The following is a 24,649-nucleotide window of genomic DNA, read 5'->3' as shown; positions in this document are numbered from 1 at the left end:
TATCTTCCTCCTTTTATTATAAGATTGAGACATGTTTAACAGCGATTCAAGCTTCTTTTTTTAAGTAATTTATTTCTCCCAAAACAAAAGGCTCATGTTTTCAACTGTATTTACATTATACAGTACAAGTTAGATATCTGTACAACTCACCTAACATGTTTTAAAAGCAAAGTGGTCAGACACTAAGAACAAGATTATAAAAGTTTTTTAAATGCTTACAAGGCTTAAAAAACTATCAGACTAAACCTGTGTTTAAGAAAAATCCCTGCAAAAGTTTATTTAAAAGAATGATTTAATAAGATTAGAGATGTTAAGGAAGAGTGTGGTTCAAGTTCAAACTTTAGGAAACTTTGTGACCTTAACACTAGAAGAGTACCATTTATGTACCGCTGGACAGTAAACAAAAAATAAAATCTTCCAGTTGCATCCGTCCTGAATACAGCCACTGAGGATGAGTGTTAACATGTGAACCAGTCCAACTGGTGATGAAGGAATGTTAATGTGGAATGACTGGTCTCATCTCTGAGGCGTGTTCATTAAGCAGAGTGCCGGCAATGACACTCGTCTTGGAGCAAACAAGTTAACAGCTTATAGATCCAGCACTGCTTTCATTTCCATAATAAGATTTCCGCTTTTCACCCAAGTGTGCACTTAAAATGGTCCATGTGTCATATTCATGCTCTTTCTCAAGGCAACAGATGGGTGAGAACAAAAAGTCTCACAGGTTTGTCTCATCCCACGCTGGATCATTAATACTCTTCAACACTCGCTTCACAACTTTCTCCAAGTCTTTCCGCGCTCTCTGCTCCTCCTCCAGCGACCGCTTCATCTTCTTATTATCCTGAGGGGTAAAAATAAATATTAATCAAGTCATGAAAAGATTAAATGATCCTGCATCAACCGTTTATGGTTCAATTAACCGTTGTGTTTTTCATGTTTTCAACCATTTCCAGATCAGTTCATGCCTTTATGAGCAATACATAACCTGATTCATCATGGAACACTTGAACTCACCTGTTTCAGCTCTTGAATTTCATCCCGTAGCGCATATACCACATCAACCAGGCTCCTTTACCAAAGCAAAATTCACACTTAAATCTCAAGTCTCTTTTCATAAATCGTCATGCAGAAATGAAGCAAATATTGAATATAAACAAAGAAATACAAAGAACAAACAAAGCATCTATACCTAAAGCCAATTATCACTTACTGTTTGTTACAATGCTCTCAAATGGAGTTACTTCTATAAATATTTGATTAGTACCCCAAACATATATAATTTAAAGGCGTCAAGGTGYAATTTAATGTTTAAAAATATATCAGTCTTATCCACAAAAATCACAGGGGGGAAATGTGTGCATTGCTAGTTTAAGTCTTTCAATTAGATTTATTGAACATAAACACAGTGACTATGAAGGGCAGAGAAGTCTGATACACAACTGAAAATGTTATCTTACTTTTCTTCCAGAGCACTCTGCCCATTGCGACTTGGATCGTCCACAAGAACTTTGTCCTCAGGGATGATCATGTGAAGCCCTGTTTCCCTTCCTGCCACAAAACAAAGCAAACCACCACTGCTACTCACCGTCTTACCTTAAAGTGCACTGAGTCAAGTAAAGCAAGAGTTCAGACTATTTGAAGTTGGGTTCTGTGAAAAGGTTTGCACAATTACCATTTTACCTGTCGTAGAAAATTTGGAGTGAGTTTCATTCCGACCAGCTGCTACTCGTATTAAAAAAGTAAAGCAAAAGTGATGCCGGTGCAAAAGTTTATAAGCAGCGTTGGCTTGAACAACTGTAACATTTTAAAGATTTTATTAGTTTACAAAAGAAAGAAATCTTCTTTGGTCTAAGCTTTATTCAGAGTCACTTTTAGTATATGGTCCAGTTAGAATTAAACCTTTTTTTTTTTTCCAAATTAGGGTATTTCAGAGAGTTATCTGCAGCATGTAATATACTCATTGCTCAAAACTTCTCCACAGAACCCCACTTCAAGAGATCTGAACGATCACTTTATCATCAGTAAATTCATTTTCCAGACCAGTCATTCTGGACATTGTTGGACAATATCAAAACGTTAACAAAATGACAATAGCAGCGTGTTAGTAAAAACACAAAAACAAGAATGAAGAAACAGCAACAAGAAATATAAAGCTGTGAAAAATATCCATCACCGCAACAATATATTCATGCATTATTCAGAAAGGCAACTCAGTCCTTGTGAATTTATTGGGGAAACGCTTAAATCAAACATATTCAGATTGGAACAAAACACAGGAAAGTCAGTATCTATCAACGGATCTATTTATTAAAGTCACGATACAGCGTTTGGGACTTTAACACTGCAGCAGTGTAGAAGAAATACACTGAAGGCGCTGGCTGCAATAAGACAGTCAAATGTGTGACTTAAACGCAACATTAGAGCACACAGAGGACAATGTTGGTAAGAGCTAGCTTTGTTTTTTATCACCCTGTCTGTTCCAGAGTTTGTTAAATCACAGAATACACCTGTCACAAAGTTTAGCACATGATAGAAGGACAGTGATATTCTTAGCTCAAATACTTGTAGAAGGTAGATTTTTTTAAATCTGGCTTTAAGACAACTATTATTTACAGAAAGGGAGACTTATGTGCTCTTTTTTGTTTCAAATGAACTTGAATAATATTTCAAAGTTGAATAAAGAGTTCACATTGAAGAATTTCTTCATTATGTCAGACTTGTTTCGTTTTTTTTTTACCTTCAACGCTAATAAAAACACTGAAGGTGAGCGTTTACACTACAAATGAGCATTCACTTTACAATTACACTGAATACTGAAGTCTACCTTTTGGAATATATCAGACGGACTCTTGGTAGACACTGAAAATAACAGAATATCACAGAGTCCATGCCCAAACCCTATCCCACTGGCCCGTTACATGATTGTGCAAATTATTTAAAACACATTTCAGAACCTAATATAAACTCAGATACAGACAAACTGAATGTAAAAAAAAAGAAAGAAAGAAAAGAAAAAAGAAGATATTCTTCCAGGGATCAGCTTGTAAACATTGACAAACAGAATTTAAATTAAAAATACAAAAAATATCACCTGTATACAAAAATGATAAATACAAAAAAGATACACTTTCCAAAACAAGTGAACTGTAACAATGGACCAATAAATATTTTATCTATCATTCACTTTGCTCGCCGTAAGAGGATGTTAGCTTGTACTTTTCATACCATTACTGGAAAAATACTTCTTCATAAAAATAGGTATTAATACAAGAAATAAAATAGGGAAACCTCACAAGCTAGCAAAGGCAAGTTGTAGCTAATGGGACATTAGCACAAATGCTAATTTGTGGCAAAACAAATGTTTCTGCTAATTTTGTGTCAGCTAAATACAACTGTATGGATCTTTTATTTCTTGCAGAAAGTTGTAAGTTGTGTAAAACTACATAGAAAACAAACATTAGTTGCAAACAGTTCACTCAGTTTATTAATGAGATCCAGACAAATGCCTAAACTGTTTCTGTTAGTTATTCAGATCAGTTTAATTAATGAACCTGTAATTATTCATTTGAGTTAATGGTGATCAAACCCTCTCTGGCCTGTCTTTCCTGAGAAGGTTAAAAAGTGTACAGTCTCCAAGCCAATATTTTACTAAAATTAATCAAATTACATATTAGCTACATGGAACTCCACTCCCAACAGATGGGAGTAAATGGGGGTTTTGGATTTGAAACCAGTCCATATTAGCTTTCACAGTACAGGTGAAGGAACCAATAATAATAATAATAAATTCATGTACATGTATTTGTAGCAAATCATCACAATACAGGTATTTGGCATTGGTACAAAGAACCAGAAAAATTATGTGTTGTCACAGGTGTTTCCTGCTCTTATTTTGAAGGGTGTTTTTTTTTTTTTGTTTGTTTTTTGCTAAATGCAGAAAAGCAGAGGAGGAAGTGCTCCACAGCCTCTTCACATAGAAAGCATTACAGGCTTTGCAAACTTAAGCATGAGCACAAAAAAGGGTCTGCATACAAACTGAACCAAATAAGAGAGCAGCTACAATATTACTAATTTCATTTCAAGTTGAGGTTACCAGTTGACAAATCCCACTCTAAGATTGACTACTGGTACATGACCTGCTATCTTGGAGCCTCCTCACTAACAAGAGTGTTTTGTTTTTCTGCATGTGCTTCTTGGAGGATTATTGTCTAAAATTAAAGCAAACAAACAAAAAGAATACCCCTAAAATTTAGCACTCTTTTCCTTTTTCCTATTGTACAAAAAGTTACCATCTTACTGAAGTACCAACTAGTGACTTATGTGTACCGTTACACCCTTAATATGCTGTTTAATATTAAAAAAAATAAAGACAATCAACCTGTATTACATGTTTACAACTGATTTAGTTGCAATCTAAAGTTAATTTGAGTCAGATTTATACATTTTTCCTGCTTTGGTTTAAGTGTACTTTAACAGCTTGAGATTTCAAACAGCATAAATATGACCCTGTAACATATTGGTCTATGTAGATCTGAAAAATGCTGAGCTGAAACATGAAGTGAATTCATTACTGCTGATTAAACATAAGAAGTGTATGCTTGTAGAGAGACTGCTGGATTTTGTAAATGAGACCTGAAAACACACTGGAGTTGTATTTTCAGTGACAAGTAAAACAAAATCTGTGTGAACGTTGCATAAATCTTGTTTTATATTACATTACACCTTTTATTTTACATGTTTGATATAATTATTCTAATCCTGTTGAACTAAAAAACCTGTCATTTCATTTTTCTTAACGACTGACAGCAAGACTTGAACAAACAACTTTATATGCTATTAAACATTACAAGGGCTTTTTTCCCCACCAGCTGCCTATATATTTTACATTTTATCTTCCTTTTACATYACATGAGTAAAACATGAAATTATGCAACAGCGATGATATAAAATATTGAAAATTTGGATTGGATGCTGCTTTATTACCCAGACAGCAGGAGCACGTGCCTGAACCTGCATGTGCATGCTTGTGTAGCATCTGTGCTTTGTTTGAGTGTACGTAGTCTAAAAAACATACACTAAAATAAATTAGGTCAGTTGAACATGAGTTTTATCTGAATATCAGACAGGAAAAAAACAGTCCACATCTATCCCTCCCCTTCACTCCACTCTAAAATCCTTGTTCTTTCCACTCGAGTCCACCACATGGTCAAACAAGGAGAGTGGCCACATTCATGATAAATTAACAATAATTAGCTAACACTTACTGCATGACAACTACAGAAAGAGAGGAGGCACATAAAAGGGAAATGTGGCAAAGGCAACAGGAAAATGCTTAAAACATTTTCAAACAAGAAGTCGAAAATAAATTAAATAAATTAAACAAAAAATATCAACAAATATAATAAAAAATAAATAGATAAATTAAAAAAAACTCTACTCCTTTAACACATCTAAATCCAAACAGGTAAGCGCACTCTACATTACATTAAAGTACAGCATGGCGGCGCTGCACGGTCTTTAGTTCTGATGGGAGATGCAGCTCTTGCGCGGCACTGATCCCATTCTGTAACTGTGGGTGGTCCAGATGGAGTCATAGTCAGAGTCCTCCGACAGGTCCGAGCTCAGTTCTGGCCGGGACACGCTGCTACGGCGGCCCGACGAGTCCACGCACGACTGGTCCACGTCAGCGAGCACGTGGTTGTGCATCAGGTCAGTGCCCTGCCAGGCTGGTTGGACCGGGCCAAAATGACGATGGTGATGCAAACGTAGGGGGAGGGGGTCGAGGARGGGGTGACGATACAGGGTGGTTTGGGGCACGCAACAAATGGTAAATCATAAAAGCAATGATGGATGCAGAATGAGAGGATGAATGAAATCATAAAGGGGTTAGGAAAMAAACACCAAAAGAAAAACAAACTCAAGGTTAATTAGAAAAATACCAAAAAGTGAGAAATGGAAAAGAGACAGAAAGAGAAGAAACTGTTAGAAAGATCAGTTCAGAACACCAAAGTTAAAGAAAGACATTAAGTGCAGAATACAGATACTGTTACATCAAATAGAGCAAACATGAGTACACCTGCTTTTCTTTTTATACACAAACACATTTTTAAATGTTCTTACTGGAGTTCAGAGTCTGCCTGGTTTTAGCACTGGTGCAGTACGCTTCAATAACTTTCAGGATCTGAGCATCTTCTTCCAGAGCAGCTGTACCTGAGCGAGAAAAGGATATTCAATTTATCACTCTCTGCATGCAAGGAAAATACGTAAAAATATTACAGAATGATTTTTGGGCAGTCAAATATGACTAAATTTAAAGAAGTATTTAAGAAAACAATGCGAGTGAATCCAATAAAAACTGTCACAACTAAAGTCAAAAAGCTCCAGACTTACTAGAACCCTAGGTCATTTAAAATAAACGTAGGTGAAATAAAAAAAAAGTGAGCTTTATCCAACATTTCATTTCTTGAATTGGCAGAACTATTCACCTGGTGGTCCCTTTGAGCACTCGAGCAAACACAAAAAAACTTTTGAAAAAAAAAAAGTTTCTTATTTTTTACGTAAATTAAAAATAGATTTGAAAGAAATGTACAATTTTAAATATATGATTCAATGCAACAAAAACAAGTTTGAAAGGTAAATGATAATAATACTTGTTCTTTTATATAAATCATTGTTTCCCATTGAGCAATTTAACTGTACTGAGCTTAACAAAAAAAATCTTGGTAACAGCATCTAGTTCACAAAGACAATATGTGTGTTTATTTGTGCACACAGCTCACTATTTAATTCTATAATTTTTAAAAGGATGTCATGATACCATCAGGACATCATTTTTTAAAAAAAGGTTTTGACTCATTCACACATTACAACACGACTTTACACACTTTAGGAAAAATTTGGAATTAAAATATGTCAGACAATACTTTACTATTGAGCAGCTAAAAATCTAGAATCAGTAGGACCATGTTTTTAAAGCTAGGACTTTGATTTTCAGTTTTAAAGTGTGTCCAAAATATTGTCAAAAAAGAGACCTTGTGTTCATAAAAAGAAAACAAAAATAGTTTTTTAAAGCATAATATACTGCTCGCTTAGGTTCTGCCAAGTCATTCTCTGGGCTTTTACAAGGTTATGAACAGTTCATTAATTCACCAGTCATGCTGTCAACACTGAGTCTTACTATAATGCCCTGAGGTGCACTTAAATCAAGCCAAGGTGTGTCTAACAGTGTTAAGTCTGATGCTACATTCACACTGAATGCTTTTTGAGCAGCAAAAAAGTACACAACGCCTCCAGCTGGATGCACTATGTTCAGACCGGGACACAGACCAGACGCATCTGAAGAGGGAGGAGCGTCTTGGTTTTTTCCGGTCTGTCTCTCGGCAGATGAAATAATGGTAAAATAAACAAAATGGCTTTGATTTATTTACTAAAGAGCAAGCGAACGTTGCACACACCAGATAATTAATTCACCAGATGATTTAGAGGCAGTTTGTTCGGTTGGTTCCGCCACTCCAGAAGCTGCGAGCTCACGGACTTTTTCTTTTTGTTTTTTGTCCTGAGCAGCTGACCCACATCGGTACTGACATATCCTGCCAGAAAATCCAACTGCAGTCGGTCGATTTCAGCTAAAGAGCTCCTTTCCGTCTGTTTCGGTTTAGTGGGCAACATTCAGGAAACTGTCACATGGAAAAATGGGTCTCTCTGATTGGTTGTCAAGACATGTCGAGTGGCGAAAAGTTCAGATTTTTTAACTCTGGCAGCAGCTTCTTCCGCAGCACCACAAGCGCGGAAAATGCTCTGCCATCCTTTCCGCGTTCCTTGCGCGCCATGCAAAATGGATGTGRCGCAACGCACAACCCCTAGAGGCGCGTGTATGTAAACTGGCCACCCCTGCAGCTCAAAACGCATTCGGTGTGAATCCACAATAAATGTTCATCTTCACACCTTTGGGTGGTCAGAGAAGATTAAAATCCAAGCGGTGTAAACTGTAGATGCATATGACTAGCACATAAAGTCAAAATGCATAAAGCCAGCAGATAATACAGTTGATATATTGGCCCATTTAATGCTAAAAAGAAAGAAATACTTTAAACCCACTCTTCCTCAAGGCAAATTCCTCCTCAGACTGTTTCCTCTCAGGTTTGCGTTTAGGAAGGAGTTTCTTCACACTCTTAGGACTTTTACTAAGATCCTGCATGTGGAGGACAAAACAGAAACAGAATGAAAAAATATATAACAAAACACACTGAAACAAAATGCAGAAATGCAAAATCTTTCACCTCTTTGTAGCAGAGAGCAGCGGACGGCCGCAGAGGGGGTGCAGGTCGTAGGCAGCTCAGGCTCCAGGGTTTGGGGGTGTTGGGTGGTTCCAGAGGGCCCCACATCATGGTGCTGTGGGTCATGCCGTGGGAGGACGGGTGTGGCAGGGTATGGTAGGTGGGGGCCACCGTCATGGACCTCCCCTCGGCATGCCGAGACGGGGTGAGAGGGTGGGATGGGAGCTGAGAAGACAGAATAATAAAACCTCTTTATTGCACAATGAACAGGTTTACTCGTTCTCTCCTAAAAAAAAAAAGGATTTTTATCATAAAAAAACATTAAAAAAGGAAAATACTTTAGATTTTATTCTAGATTTTAGATTAATACATTCTATGACTTTTAATGCCTTTTAATGACCCGCAGATGCTCTGAACCAAAATCATYACATTTTAAAGCAAAAAAGATACAATAATATAAACTAAAATACATTGAATAAAAACACTTTTTGAAGTCTCAYTGTGGCACAGAGTTCGTCATGTTATTAATCACGGATGCATCATGATGGGTATTTCACAATCAAATATCAGCTGATAAACAGACTCACTGAAGAAATTAACAAATATACATGTTTTAACTATATTGTTATCRGTTAAAGCTTCCTCCGGTATCTTGTGGCGCTCTAGTCCCTGAATCTAGCTGTGTATCATGACGCACAGCAGACGGAGAGGCTTTATGGGTTTAGATCCCCATTTTCTCACTCATTGCTTGTTGATATTTTTGCACTAGGGTTTCATCCAAAACAATGACACCATGGCCAGTTAAGGTTTCTAATTGAACTAATAATAATTGTAGTGACAGTTTTCCTCCTCTCCTCCTATGTAAACTTTCGCTCCACGACCCATTGCAGTTCATCAGGTAGAAAAGTTGCTTAAGGACATTTTTTCCTACATGTTTTATCTTTCAAAAAGATCCCTCGTTGGGACAATAAGGACATGTTAGAAGATAACCAAGTGTATGGTCTCAAGTGATAAATTTGACTGTAGCATTTCATTTCAGCACAGAAATTATTTGATTTATTTCTAGTCAGTAGATTTTAGTAACCCCTGGTTTAAAAGTGTCTTTGTTTTGGCCACAAACAGCTGGCCTTCTAAGCTGCATGGAAAATGAAATTTGCTAGATCAAAAATAAATAAATAAATAAAACAAAACTCTAAGTCACATGAGCAAATATGTTGCCCATCAACAGTAGTTGAACTAATGGTGCCTAATGGAAAATATTTAGTTTAGTTTACTTTAGTTTATTCATTTCATTTCATTTAAACAAAAACAAATATCTGCCCCCATTTCCAAATATAACATTAAATTCAACAATACTAATCAAATAATGGTTTAAATCAGTATATTGCCAATAAATCTTCAATTAACAAAATAAGACCAAAAAAAGCCTTTATAGCTTAGCCGTTTATTCCAACCATGCTGTCCAAATMCCAAAAGTCCCAGGGACGATGGTGCATGGGTTGGATGATGATACCCGTGCTTTGCCGTTTCCCTCAGACACACCGAGTTGGTAACTTATGAACATACTCATACAATTAATTTAAAACCTTCATGAGGGGGGCAGGTGGTGCCATTGGGAGGTGGGCACCCTCTTGGATGATGCTAGGAGAAAAGCTGCATACTGTTTTGTWAAGTCCCATATACTGTATTAAAGCAAGTTACTGCTTGGCATCTTGCAAATTACAAATGCATTATCGCTGTGTTAATTCCAATCTAATGCAAGCTGCCAATAAAGCTAATTGTTRTGCATTTCTATTTATTTAAGTGTAACTTAGTCTTACAGCCATTCTAATGAGATGAACAGCCCACTTCACACTGAGCTGCAGTCACTAAAGATGATTGATACAGATTGTGTAAGACAACATCTCAGTGTATTGATTTTTCTGATRGCAGACAGTGTGAAATCAACATGTTTACTCAGAGTCCACTCTACATGTGGTGTAAATGAGCAGTAAGAGAATCCGTGTTTGAGTGTGAGCTCCTGACCGTGTGGCAGGGRACAGTGAGTGGTTTGTGGCTGGGGGCTGTGGCAGCAGTGTGTTTGATCTGTCTCGTCAGGTGTTCCACCCAGTCCTGCAGGTCCTGCTGGTTCGAGCACATCACCTGAAGACGGTCAAACATTGTTCCTGTGTGGACAGAAATAGCGTAGCTTAAGACTCACTCCGCCCATGAAATATTTAACAAGCTGCTTATGTCATGAAGTCTTACCACTGAGCTCAAAGGCATTTTTATGGGCTTCACAGTCTTCAAGTTTGGTCACTGACATGCCAGCCAAGGGCAGCTTTCCCTGCAATGAGAAATGATTATAATTATCTCAAAGCAAACTATTTACACACTTTCATTCACAATGATGTAATGACTAGGCCTGAAAAAAGGTTTTTAAAATCAAATCTCTCTAAGAAGATATCAAGGATGACTTGCCTGAAATATGAAGCCACTCATCCTGGGACTGGCAGACAGCATGAGGAGGATGTGAGGGAAAAGCATCAGGTAACGCTCGTTCTTCTCCTGGCCAATTAAAAGTGAAAAAAAAAATGAGGCATAATCTTGACTGTGTATCAATAATGTGGACTATTAACCTGAGCAAGGCTGATAAAGTGCTGATGTTTCTGAATGAAGTCCTTCATTTTGTAATTTCATGACTTTATAATGCATTAAACAGCTTCAAAGTTAAATATTTTATTAATAGTCAAGTACATTACTTTCCTTTTATTTAAAAGTTTCTACAGTTTTACTCCTTAGTGTTTCAGCATCATGGATTCGAAACTAAAATGTGGGTCTGAATAGTTTTTTTTATCCTTAGTTTGACCACAAAGGTTCCAAATTAAATGATAATTTACAAATTGAAATGAAATGTTCACAAGTCAGTATAAGAGGTTTAAACTGTTTCAGTGTGACGAGTCTTTAAGAAGGTCGATGGTGTGGATACCTCTGACATGGGACTCTGGACTAGGACCTGGCTCATGTAGATCACACAACCCAGGGTTTTGATGTCATCCCCCTCCCATAGACGGATGTTCTCAGTGAGAATCTGCAGCTCCAGCTCTTTTCGTTTCCGTACCTCCTGGCACTGAGCCTACCAAGATGGAAGCAGGGAATTGCTTTAAACTTGTTTTAACACATCCCATGTTATTTAAAGTTTGGTTACTCAGCCGAGGAAATGTGTTAAACTTACAGACAGACTTCTAAAAGCCACCATGCACTTCTGAATGTCTGGCCGATCAGGATGACTCTCCTAAAAGAGTGAAAACATGTTTATTAAAAACACACAGATCAACCAAAGCGTTCTGAGCAAATGTTGAAGCCCAAACACACCTCCATGTGTCTCTCCAGCTCCTTGAGTAGGGTGGGGTATTTGTCCAGTCTCATAAATGGTTTACTGAGGCCTGTGGTCAGGATGAGGATCCCAGGACTAACTGCACCATGCGCCTCCATAAACTCCCCCAAAACTTCACTGAAATTGATGGTAAAAAAAATCATCAAACTGCAAAGACCAACAGTTTTATATATCTTGCAATATTGGGGTCCAATCAACACATTGCAAGACTTGAGTATCAACAATCCTCCCCAAAATCAAATCAAAGTATTTTTAACAGATTTCAAGGTTTCCATCATCTCAATATGGTATCAATTAACGTATTCCTAAACATGTATTTTCAAAATATTGACTTCACTCTATCATCACATTAAACCAGATGCTTTTCTTTTCATTAAACCTATAGAACAATCCGATTTAATCCATTCCAAACAGCTGGTTTGTTTGCTGTCATTAATAATTTATGTAAGAAAATCCTCTCGTCTCCCTGTGACTGGTGTAGCATGTACACTGGCTATGCAAAAATGAAATCAGGTTGCAAAGTGAAAACTCCATCTGAAGTAAACATACGTGTGTTGGGTGAGCACATTCACAGCAGAGGGATGGTTGGAGCAGTAACCAACATAAAGAGCCTTCATCTGAGGCATCAGGTTCAGGAAGAAGTTGCCAACTCTTTGCTGGCTTTCTGGAAGCCTACAAAGAAAACAATATGATCAGCTGTGAACTACACTGGAAACAGACACAAATATGATGAATGAGAACATAAAATGATTTTAATGCAATCTGAAACCAAAATGCTGTAATTTCTGCAGTTTACAATTTAATCCAACATCTTGCATTACATGCAGTCCAACACTAGATGTCACTCTGCTAATTACAAAACATTTGTGTTTTGCTGGGAGGGACTAACTTGGTGCAGTCCTCCAAAGATTGGACCAACATCTGCTGAAAAGTGCTGATTTCTTCCAGGTTTCCCAGAATCAGGGCCACGTCTGAGCTGCTGAGTCTGCAGGAGAAAAGGTTTGTGCAGAAATGTCAGAGAAGATTATTTTTATTGTCATCTAAAAACAAGCCACACTGTAAAAATTGTGACGGTACAGATTAATGTTGGACAACAAAGAAAACAGTCCTACTTGTCAATGCTCTGAAGAGGTCGCAGGTAGTTTGTAAGGAGGCTCTGAAGGTCTTTGGAAAATTCTGTCTCAGTTTCTAAAATGTTCTGTAACACCTACAACAAAAAGGGTAAAAGAAAAACTTTGATTAACCAGCATTTTATAGGATTTGAGAAATAACTGTTTGATTAAAAAGTATGGGATAAATCTTGTGCCAGCAGAAATGGAATTTGAATTGCTCAGATTGAATCTGAATGTGCATAATTTGAAATTGAATGCATTGGTTTGAAAATTAATTTTACTAAATTGAAACTGCATTTAATGATTTGAAACTGAATTTAAAGTTTAGAATTTGAATTAATTTGCTTTGAAACTGTATTTTGGTTTATTAAAAATTAAGTTTGACTACTTTCACGTTCAGTTCCATAATTCAGATTTTTGTGTCACACATCCTGGTCCTTGAGAAAGCCAGCCAGAGTAATCAAACACAGATCCACAGATTTATGTTTCACTTTGGTGAAGTTTCCCTTCTGTAATGTAACAGAGTTGATGCAATCCACCGTAAAAGTGACAAAAACAGACAAATTTATTTTATTGCAGTAATTAATTTTACCTATAGAAAATGCTACATTTACATCACATCATGGATCACATATTGATCAGATGCTGCTGCTGACTGATCCATGACGGGATGTAAATGTAACATTTTCTAAAGGTAAAACTAATCACTGCAATAAATTTGTCTGTTTTTGTCACTTTTACGGTGGATTGCATCAACTCTGTTACATTACAGAAGGGAAGCTTCATCAAAGTGAAACCTAAATCTGTGTTTGATTACTCTGCCTGGCTTTCTCAAGGACCAGGATGTGTGACAGAAAAATCTGAATTTTGGAACTGAAATTGAATTATGAAACTGAAAATGAAAGCAGTCAAACTGAATTTTTAATAAACCAAAATACAGTTCCAAAGCAAATTAATTCAAATTCAAAACTTTAAATTCAGTTTCAAATCATTAAATTCAGTTTCACTTTAGTAAAATTCATTTGCAAACCAATGCATTCAATTTCAAATTATGCACATTCAGATTGAATCTGAGCAATTCAAATTCAATTCCTGCTGGCACAAGATTTATCCCATAAAAAAGAGGAAACACTTAAGGTGTGGTTTTCCAACTACTCCAAAAAAGAAAGAAAAAAAATGAACTACTTACAAGATAAAATTGATAAAAGCTGTTGTACATGACAGCAAATCGGCACATTCAGAAACACATTTTAAACAAATAAAAAGCATAAACGATGCACCAACTGCTCTGTGAGTGATAGAAAAATATTCCCTTCTTGCACACGTTGACATCATGCCACTTTGATCACATTTTTGAGGAGGCAGACTCTCCCAGAGGACACGATTAACAAATGGAAAACCAGAAAAACAGGTGCAGACGGAAAAAAAAACAGACATCAATGAAAGCCAACAGACATCAGCATGATGTTGATGGAGACAAATTCAATTTGAGAGAAAATAAAACTGAAATGTTGTAAAAATATGTGGTGTTGACTTCTTACCAGATTATAGTATGTCTTGCTGATTACAGAAGTATCAAAGCCTTTAGGTGGGCTCATGAGGGTGCCAGACTTGGGGGACACTTGTTTGTCTGTTGCCAAAAAAAAAAAAAAAAAGCAAATAAATGAGGATGCACAAATCTACTTGAACCACTCTGAACCTGAAAGTAAAAGATGAAACTTACAGGCAGTCTTTTTATGCCTTTGAACATGATTCACATTTTTCAAACTTGAACCACATAGTAAATTTCATGACAGTATAAATTTGATCATTTTGTATTTAGTTTGTTTTTGTTGCTTGTCCATCCTCCAGTCGATAAGAGGCAGCAAATGCATTAAAGCTCAACAGAGCCAACCAATACACGAAGGTTGAGTTTGACAGGAGCAAACCTGTTTTCTTGGTATGTACCACAAAAACCCAATCCCTTGTTTAAAAGAAATGTCTCAATTATTTCATTTTGTCTCTCTGGCACTAACACTAACAGTGTTTACATTCTGCATCAATATTCTTTTCTATGCATCTAATAAACTACTTTACCAGTTGACAATCTGATCACATCCTACAATATTAGTTAGCTGGAGGTCTGCTTTTTCTGGCAATACACATAACTCAAAAGTGTCATGTATAACACGTTTGTGCTGTCGATAATCTACTTCAAATATTTTTTTTCCTTCAGCAAACTCTTTCCCACCTGCCTCCAGTCATCCACAGCTCAACCTGTATCTCCGTTATAGATCTCACCGAGATCCCCTCTGCCTCCCACTCACCCTGACTGTTTCTGGCACTCAAGTAAAGAGGCAGATGAAGAAACTGACAGGTCATGATGACCAGAACAATCATATTGGTTTTGTGTCATAGTTGTGTATTCATGTAATTCATGGATGTATTTTTGACAGTTAAATCAGATGTAGCTAGGTTAGGGGGAATTGTAGGTGGAAGATAAATAAAGCAGAGTTGAAAGTGTAATCCAGACAAACCCAGTCCATAAAAACAAAGTGTTCAGACCCAGGTTTAGGATATAGTGTATTCAGGTTAGCCCATTCAGTTACTGAATGGGCTAACCCGAATAGTTTTAAATTAGATTTCTACAAAATTGTTTTCTTACTTTAGTCAATAATAATAAAGACAGCAAAGAATGTTGAGAAAGAAGTAGCAGGCAGTAGAGCCAGTATTCATGTTCATCGTTCCAGAGACTCTTTATTGCTGTTTCAGCAATGAACCTTCAGTTTATGCAGATGTGTAGTTTATGCAGACACTTATGATTAAGTCAAATGTACTGCTTCCAGTTCAAAGCCACATCTCTTCATTTAAATTATTTTTACCCTTTGCAACTCTCCTGGAATGCATTTTGCAACTCTCCTGGAATGCATTCTATAAATTCCTTTAAAAGATTTAAAAAACACCTTAGACAAGGGGTCTGCAACCTGCGGCTCTGGGGCCACATGTGGCTCTTTGGTCCCTCTGCAGCGACGCTTTGAAAACATAACAGAATCATTTTTTATGTTTGTTTTTATAGCTACAAAAGAAATCAATTTGTATGCAAATATGCGATCAATACTACTAATACAAAAAGTAAAACCTGTTGATTAGCTCATGCTAACCTGTTTACTTTAAAAATCTAACTTCTTGCTATGACTTTTTCTCAAATCCATCAGAATTACCTTTAAAGAATTTAGACTACATAATAAGAAGAGTTAGTAAAAAATATGCCTGAATAGTTCAGCTGTACTAGTTTTTATGAAATTCGGTATAAACTATACACAGTATTTTCTTGTTTGCATGAATATGGTCTTTCATTTGTCCTGATGTGTAAAAAAATAAATAATAAAATTCACAGTATATTTATTTGTTTTATAATGTCACCTCCACTGGCTGTAAAGGTTCTAGAAAAGGGCTCAAAAAGGCCCACGGACCACCAGTTGATAATTGCAGTTGTAGCTTGCTTTGTGGCTCTGAACACATTTTATTAGTGCATCAAGTAGCTTAAACGGCTCTTTTGATTGTAAAGGCTGCAGACCCCTGCCCTAGACCAAACAAAAAGGCAGGAATTTTTGCTTGATCCGACAACACCAGCAGTGAAAGCTTTCAACAGAGAATTAGAAACAACTCTTTAGTTTCCTTTAATTTCCAAGGAATAACCACGTTGAATAGTTTTGTTTTTATCTTTTTTTACTCTCCATCAACTGACTGTGACACCACGTGGCTTCGTAACTGTTATGCGAGCATGAAAACAGCACATACCAACCCCCAGCAATAAATACACAGTGCATTACTGTCACATGGCCAAATGGAACAACAACAAAAGCAGCTGTGATGTTCTGTACTAGTTGGCATAACTGATTTGACTGATTTGTTCACAACAATGTTTGAGAAGCCGTGCACAGAGAGGAGACTTAATTACATTAAATGAAAGAGCGTGCGGGTGTCTGCCAAGAGACTCCCCTGGAAGCTGCTTGGAGGGCACCCTTACAGATGCTCAAACCATCCTAACTGGCTCTTTGTGATGCACAGCTACAAACCTCTGCTCAATTGGTCCACTTTTGAAAATAGGATAAAAGTACGAAAGAATATTACTAGATAACTATCATAACTCGAGCCTGTAATTTTTAGAGCATTGTTGACCCATATTTACTTGCATGCACTTGTAGCACCTACCGGAGCCTTTGACCTCACGCACATAGTTGCTTGGAAACCACCCAGTCTTGCCGTTAAGTGTCCCTTCCCACCAGCCGCCCTCCTCCTGACGAGTCACGCCGATGATATCACCCTTGTTGAAGGTGAGCTCATCTTCGTTGGTCTGCTGGAAGTTGAATTTTGCCCTGACCAGCAGCTGCTGTCCGATGTTTTCTGACATGTCCTGATGAAGGACGAGAAGATGTGGCCGAAAGAGTAAGAGACAAATCTTGTACAGCAAATACTTCTCCTCATAGTTATCACTTTTGTTATAACACAAAGAACAAACTTTTGGGTTCAATTCCACTGTGATTACCTTTGTATTTCTCATATTAGCTGTGTTTTTATTTATAAAGTTAAAACCAGAAGTTTACATACACTATTTAAAAGGACACATGCAGTCTTGTCACACTGTCTGACATGAAATCAGAATAAACTTTTCCCGTTTTAGGTTAATTCTAGCCTGGCCCTTGCCTTCCTACGCAGTTCCGCTCAATCCTAGTTTCCCTTCACTGCTCCATCTGGGATTTCTCCCATAGACAAGGATTTCTTTGGGAGCATTTCATTCGGGCCAATCAGAGAACAGACCGTCAATTTTCTGTGCAGTGTCTGCTTGTAGTTTATTTTACCTGGGCCAATCAGCAAACAGAAGGCGGAGTTTTGAACGACGTCAATTTTCTGCGCAGTGTCTGCTTGTAGTTTATTTTACCTGGGCCAATCAGCAAACAGAAGGCGGAGTTTTGAACAACGTTGATTTTCTGAGCAGTGTCTGTTAGTTTAGCATACGGCAGTAGAGGAAGTGAATGAAGCTAGTCCGTGTTGATAAGGCTTCCAAATTAAATTAAATTTGTCTGACAAAGCAGTCGTCTCGTTCGGCTCGGTACTTTTCTCCTCTCAGTAGGGTTGTTTACAGCGCTCACGATTTCCGGTTAGCTTCTTAGCTTAGCCTCCTTCACAGCGACATACGTTGCTGCCAACCGATCCAATCACTTTAAACTTCAGCAGAGGCCACGCCTCCAGCAAGAATCGCTTCTCTATAACAGAGAGTCCAGACCCTCGTACGAAGCAAAATAAAGGACAAGGGGCTGGTTTTAACCAGGCTACGTCAATTAGGATTACCAAATTTTTTTTCTGTTTGCTAAATACCAGAAAGAGAATGATGAGAGAAAATTTCTAAGGGATTTTTTTTTACTTTCTTCAGTCAGTATTTTAAATACTTTGTCCATTTGGAAGACCCATTTGCACCCAAGCTTTAACTTCCTGGCTGATGTTTTGTGATGTCGCTTCAGTATTTCCACATAAGGTTCTTTCATCATGATGTCATCTATTTTGTGAAGTGCAAAAGTCCCTCCTACAGCAAAACAACCCCAAAACACTTTTTGTGTGACACTCCATGACACTTTTTGTGTCACTTTTAATGTCACCCCCGAGTTTCACAGTCAGGATGGTGTTCTTAGGCTTGCAAGCTTTCCCCTTTTTCCTTTTTCCTTCAAACATATAACAATGGTCGTTATGGCCAAACAGTTAAATTTTAGTTTCGACAGACCCCATGACCATGTCTCCAAAAATTTAAATTAAGGTCTTTGTCTGTGTGCATTTTCAAACATTAATCTGTCTTTTTTTATGTTTCTTTTGAAGTAATGACTGCTTCCTGGCAGAGTGGCCTTTCAGCCCATATCGATACAGAACTTGTTTCACTGTGGATAATGACACTCTTACCAGCTTCAGCCACCATCTTCACCAGGTCTTTTGCTTTTGTTCTTGGGTTCTTGGTTCACATTTTGGACCAAAGCACATTCATCTCTGGGACACAGAACCTGTGTCCTTCCTGAGTGGTATGATGGATGGACATGCCCATCTTGTTTGTACTTACTTATAATAGCCTATATGCCACGGACATCCAGCCCAGCACTTGATGCCACTCCCAACACTTCCGGTTCACGGTCAACACAGTGTTAGCGAAAGATTTTTTCACCCGACGACTCTTAATTATCTCCACAGTACAGAATTAGCATATTACATGTACCAACATTAACACAGGAGATGTACAGGTTCAGCCAAGTGGAAAAAAATCACTCCAAAGTGGATTAAAGCCATAAAAACAAAGGAAAGACGTTCGTGTTTATGGTTCCAGAATTTAGCCTTTTTCGCTATTCCTTGGCTGCTTGTTCCGTGAATTTTTCACGTAGAGCTGTGACACATATTGTTGGAAAGAACAGAGTCTGGGCTTTAAATTGATGGGCTACTTGTTTGGTTTGGATCGTTTTCCCCGACGTTAGTGAACTGAAAACGTAATAATTATCAGGCAGAGTTTCTGCTGCTCTCTGTACTCGGGGGGAGGAGGGGGCGCGCTCGTCACTCAGCTTTAGTCTACGCTGTAATATACACTCTAACAAGTTTTTACTTTTGCATAAAACTCATGACAAAGTCGCATAAAAACATTTCATGTAACACAAACGCGCGCGCACATACACCTACCTTTGTACCGGCTGCTGTGTTAGCTTTCTTCCTACACACTGTGCCTTTAAACTACGTTTTGAGCATCCAAAATGTGCCCAACGCTTCAAGTTGGCTGCTTCTGCTCTTTCAGGTCAGATGCGTTCGGACTGTCAGGAAGCACCTCTGTTGTTTTCCTCTGCCGGTCTCTGTTTAATGGTGGATGAAATAAAGAAAGTGGCGGTACTTTATTTACTTTGAGCAAGCGAAAGTCATGCTCGGCAGATAACTAATCCACCAGATAATTCAGAGGCGGTCTGTTTGGCGAGTTTTACTCCAGGAGCTGCGAGGCTTTGAAGCTATTTTCAGACCTAACTCTGTTTATTGAACCAGCGGCTGCTGACGTCATTACGCTCTTGCGCTATGCTGCGTTCAGGACAAGCATGGAAAATCCCCCATTCTTACGCCAATAGGGTTATGATGCATTTAAGTACTGAAACATGGTACCGTTTGATGTTACGTGAATAGGTTCCTGGTAGTACCAACAGAATTCAGTCTGTACTTAAAAAACTTTCGAATGCGGTACCAATCCCTAATCTTGTCTGACTTTTGTTTTGGGCAATTGATACTATCAGCAATCTATTTGTTTTTCTTTGAGTTAAATCTGTAAGAACATTTATTCACAATCATAGCTTTAAAGTGTGCAGTAACTGCAGGTTCATTTATAAGAAAATCATTCTGGTGTTGTTTTGCTGCATTTATAAGCAGGCTGTAGCAGGGAATGAGTATCATTTACAGTTTTATATCAATGAGCAACAATAAGCGGCAGATTCTGTGCCTCCATGTTAATCATACCACCCACTTTTAAATGACGTTGCCATCTATTTTTTATTGAAGATATTGCCCACAGAGCGGGGACACAATTTACAGTGGCAAATCACCTACACCCGGGTAGAACCGGTCTGATGAGAACTGAGTGGAGCCGCACTTAGCAATGGAAAAATTCCTTTAATATATTTAAATTTTTGACTTTGAAGAAAGTAATAAAAATTGCCTTAAAATTTCTCTCTCTCTCATTATTTTGGCATTCAGCAAATAAAAAAAAATTGGTAATCCTAATTGACCTAAACTGGGAAAACTTTTTTCTAATTTCACATCAGACATTATGAAAAAAAATGAGTGTCTTTTTATACAGTATATGTAAAACTCTGATTTCAACTGTACTTGGCAGAAGCTTTGATTTGACTCAACTGTGACTGTGTATTAGCTTAGCTAATTACATATTTTAAAGTATTAAATATACATGCTTCCAGTGGTGTGTGTAAAACTTACCAAACTTCGAAACTGGTTCTGCAGCAGCTTGGAGGATCGGCCCAGTGAAGCCTGAGTGGACAGTGACTCAAACGACTTGATGCGGTGGGCGGAAGAGTGTCGGGCGCACACTGAATCACTGCCCACGCCAATATCTACAGAAGAAAAGAGCAGAATATAAATAAATCACGCTCCGTATCTCCAGTCAACACCCACGCACTAGTAACTACTTCAGTTTCTTTAATAAAAAAACACAAGCCAGCATGCTTAAGTAACAGTCACACACAGTTTAACCAACCTGCGGTCACTTTATTCAAGGCGACCAGACTGCTCAGCACCTTGGAGAAGTTCAGGCCTAGCAGCAGGTCACTGGCCTCAAATGGCTGTGGGTGACAGAGAGCACATGAAAAGCAGAAAGGCAACAACAATTTGGTTTCCCTTTTTAAAGCCAGTCTCTGACTGCAAAGCAGCAGGAGTGACATCAGCTGACCCGATGCCAGTGCTGAGAATTCAATCGATAACTCTCACCATTCTTCACAAGAGTAGTTAGTAAAACACACGTGCTCAGCAGAGACGCACATAAATCTCCAGCAGACAACATGCAGTCTTCTTCCATGACTTTATCTTACTGAAATGTGTTTTCTGTATAGCCAAAGCCTCACATACAGGATTATAGTACTTTGTGGTATTTAAATTCACTCCAGCTGTAAATGCAAAGGCGCATTCCAGAAGTCAGACATCAAAACCAAGCAGAAAACACAAACAACTTTCATTTTAGCAGGAAGATGAACGAGTGACTGATTCTGCAATTGAAGGTGACATTTCTTTATTTTTTTGTTTGCTTTTATTTAGGTTTTATTTGTTAATTAAAAATATATGCCTAGAATACTGTAAAGAACATGTTGAAACGGTTTCAAAGGGTTCATCTTTGTTTGACATGCAAACTTCTAATTATTTAATTCACAGCGATATTAAACAAGTTATCTGTTAATGAAGTTATAGAAAATGACACAATATAATAATAATAATAATAATAATAATAATAATAATAATAATAATAATAACAACAATAATAGATAAAAAAATCACAACTTTGTCTATATGCTCACAAAAGGGTAGAAAAAAACATTTATTCTTTATTCACAACTAAACTGCTTTTTTAATAGCATCTGCTGTAGTTTCAAACATAATCGAAAAGTCTTATACTAGATATGGACTAAAAATTAATTGTGTTTGATTGTAAAATAACTTGCAGTATCACCAAACAATGGACATAAATGWTCAAAGGAGGGGGATAAATCATAAGTAGTCTGCATATTTCTGCTGCTGACATCATCTGTATTTGTCAAAGCCTGAAATATTTCTGACTTCCAGAATGAGTAAAGAGTGTTGGAAAACAAATGGTTGAAGGTTTGGTAATAAAAAATGTTAGTTATTCAGTATTTTGTCAGAACTTGTGTATTACAACGTGCTGGCACACCTAAAACAAGGAGAACGAAACTACATCTTAGAATTCAAGAAAGAAAACAAAACTCAGCAAGAGAGACAACACAGCGTTAAAAACATGACATAACAAATTTAACTATGACTACTAGCCAGATTGCAGAGTTAAAACAAACTGTTGTCACCCAGCATCAACTAAAATAGCCTGTTGAGATATTAACACAAATACTGATAAAAAGGTGGTCTAATCAAGAAGTGGAAAAGGACTTTGCACCTTGTCTGACAAAACAAATGTCTGAATAATTTGAACAGCTACACTGTGAAAGACTCCTATTGTAGCACTACATCATACAGAACAAATGATTCTGAATACCTAAATTATCCCTAATAATCACCTCATGTTAACACAATTAAACACCTCAGTGAACTGGCTAAAATATTTCCCAAAGGCTTAATTTTCAAATATACAATTTTAGGGGAAACTTTAAATCAGTGATTGTGTTTAATAAATTGATTAAAAACATCCAAGCAACAGCTCAAATCCTGTGGAACTCTAATCCTTTAAGTATTTAAGTGATTATTGCTTCCTGTAAAGACTCAATTTAAAATGAAAGAATTAACAAATAAATAAATAATATCAGATAATATAATCTGGTATTAACTATGATGATATTTTTTAACCTCTGTAGGCCATTATGCTCAGAGTCGCACATAAGTGGTGCGCAGGTGCGCATGCGCAGTCAAAAAAAGAAAAAGCGCACCAGATGGAATGTCATGAAGCTCATTTGCGTACCTGAGATTGTTAAAACAACAGCTCGCAGGGCTCTAGAGTCTGACCAGTTTAGTCGCAAATGTGACCCGATTTCTTTAAAAAAATTTAAAAATCCAGCCGCACTGGTGTGACTGGATCGTGTTCGGTGCTCACCAAGCCTCTTAGGACAGCGGGACCCTGATATAAAGATTAAACTGAGACACTGCCTTCAACAAATCAGACGAAGTCCAGAGCCGTTTTATCCAACAGCAGAGTAGGGCGGGACTTTCAGTGAGAGCAGGTTTGGTTGAGATTCCCGGGCACCCACGGAGATTTCCGAGGCTGCAGCAGTCAGTCCTGACATCTCCTCCTGCACTTTCCTCCTGAACTACCAGAGACTTTGGTCTGTAAAACCAACTTTATATTAAAAATATGTTCAGAATGTTGTTATCGAACAAATCTGTCCAACTCTGTGTAAGTGACAAACTCTCCTCCTGATGAGAGACTGCTGTGACGAGAGCGCGTCACTGCGCACGCAGGCTGAAGGTTTGTTTATACCTCATGCGAGATGTGCGGCTGTGGCCCAGCGATGATGTAATTGCATTTGTGTCACCGACTGCATTGAGTGTTTATACTTGGAGAAGACGTGGGGGATACATTTTAGTAATCCCTCCCTCTGCCCTCCCACTGCATACGTCAAGCAACACAAGCGTGATTTTATGTTTAAGCTTCTGTAATAAATCACTTCATTTTCTCTAAAAATTAGGCTAGCGAGGGTGTTTTATTACCTCGATTTGTGAGTCCGTTGTGTTGGATGTTGTCATGTTTGTTGTCGTCCCCCGGTGTTTAATGTACGTGTCCAGAAAAAAGAAAAAAAAGGCAAAAAAAGAAATAACGGAGGAACTGGATTGGTCCCGCCAGGATCCCCGCTCCAGACCTGCATTCTCCATTTGGTGTTTGTAAACCGGTCACGGAGAGTCCGCCACCGTTTGCGGCAGACAGCCTCCTCTGTTTGCAACGTTTCTGCAATCTCCCTCCATGAATTTTTTTTTGCCATTTGGCATTACTTGTACTCCGCAGTAGCGAAGTCATATAGATGTATGTACCTCCGGACCACCTCTGCGAGTTTCTCTTCGAAACTATCTATGTTTACAAACAAAAAACGGCCTCTGGAAGCGAGTACCGGGTAGCGGAGTGATACACCAAACAAAAACGCCCACAAACTTTGAACCAATCACACGCGCAACTTCCGAGTCGGAGCGCTGACTGGGAGCAATGTATCGGACAGCTGCCACCGGGGGACCGCAGGGGGAGTGCAGACAGAAGTTGCGCAACTTTTTTTCACTCAGTGGGAGGTAAAAGACGTGCGACAAGAAGTATAAACCAGCCTTGAGTCTTTCTGTGAGATTCACTGTTTACAGAACATTTGTTTGCTCCAATTTAAGCAAAGATGATTCTCTGCTTAACATCACCCCCATCAAAAAGATATACAGTAGGAATGTGCGATATGGCAAAAAATTCATATCACGATATACATTATGATGGGTGGCGGTAATGATATATATCACGATATAAAACTTATAATAAAAAATAAATAAATCACATTAACTGAGTGGGATAAATATGTATAGGTAAAAAAAATTAGACCTTAAAATCTCCTTTTTTAAGGGACACTTTTTAAAGTCTCCCATAAAAATCTAAATTTAAGAGAGATCTACCTGGTTAAATCAAA

The 24,649-nt window shown here is 37.8% G+C and overlaps 1 protein-coding gene across 2 annotated transcripts in view; it reads right to left on the bottom strand.

Moving 5' to 3' along the window:
* arhgef7a (Rho guanine nucleotide exchange factor (GEF) 7a) overlaps window positions 1–24,649 on the bottom strand; it is a 53,628-nt gene continuing 28,979 nt past the window's right edge. The window contains exons 4-22 of one of the 2 annotated variants that reach the window (XM_014011682.1): window positions 21,022–21,106; window positions 20,745–20,878; window positions 16,959–17,160; window positions 14,306–14,394; window positions 12,765–12,859; window positions 12,542–12,637; window positions 12,202–12,324; window positions 11,631–11,769; window positions 11,491–11,550; window positions 11,245–11,391; window positions 10,737–10,823; window positions 10,524–10,602; window positions 10,302–10,441; window positions 8,280–8,501; window positions 8,098–8,191; window positions 6,121–6,210; window positions 1,458–1,548; window positions 1,015–1,069; window positions 1–841 (exon numbers count right to left, since the gene is read on the bottom strand). In XM_014011682.1, coding sequence (XP_013867136.1) covers window positions 719–841; window positions 1,015–1,069; window positions 1,458–1,548; window positions 6,121–6,210; window positions 8,098–8,191; window positions 8,280–8,501; window positions 10,302–10,441; window positions 10,524–10,602; window positions 10,737–10,823; window positions 11,245–11,391; window positions 11,491–11,550; window positions 11,631–11,769; window positions 12,202–12,324; window positions 12,542–12,637; window positions 12,765–12,859; window positions 14,306–14,394; window positions 16,959–17,160; window positions 20,745–20,878; window positions 21,022–21,106 — 2,151 coding nt within the window. In that variant the 3' untranslated portion in view covers window positions 1–718. Of the gene's footprint in view, window positions 842–1,014; window positions 1,070–1,457; window positions 1,549–2,285; window positions 5,727–6,120; window positions 6,211–8,097; window positions 8,192–8,279; window positions 8,502–10,301; window positions 10,442–10,523; window positions 10,603–10,736; window positions 10,824–11,244; window positions 11,392–11,490; window positions 11,551–11,630; window positions 11,770–12,201; window positions 12,325–12,541; window positions 12,638–12,764; window positions 12,860–14,305; window positions 14,395–16,958; window positions 17,161–20,744; window positions 20,879–21,021; window positions 21,107–24,649 lie in introns of those variants that run through there. The other variant, XM_014011683.1, reaches the window with a different exon arrangement.

Source organism: Austrofundulus limnaeus, unplaced genomic scaffold, assembly GCF_001266775.1.
Source record: "Austrofundulus limnaeus strain Quisiro unplaced genomic scaffold, Austrofundulus_limnaeus-1.0 Scaffold83, whole genome shotgun sequence".
NCBI classification, from domain to species: domain Eukaryota; kingdom Metazoa; phylum Chordata; class Actinopteri; order Cyprinodontiformes; family Rivulidae; genus Austrofundulus; species Austrofundulus limnaeus.
This window is presented reverse-complemented; position numbering and strand designations above follow the sequence as displayed.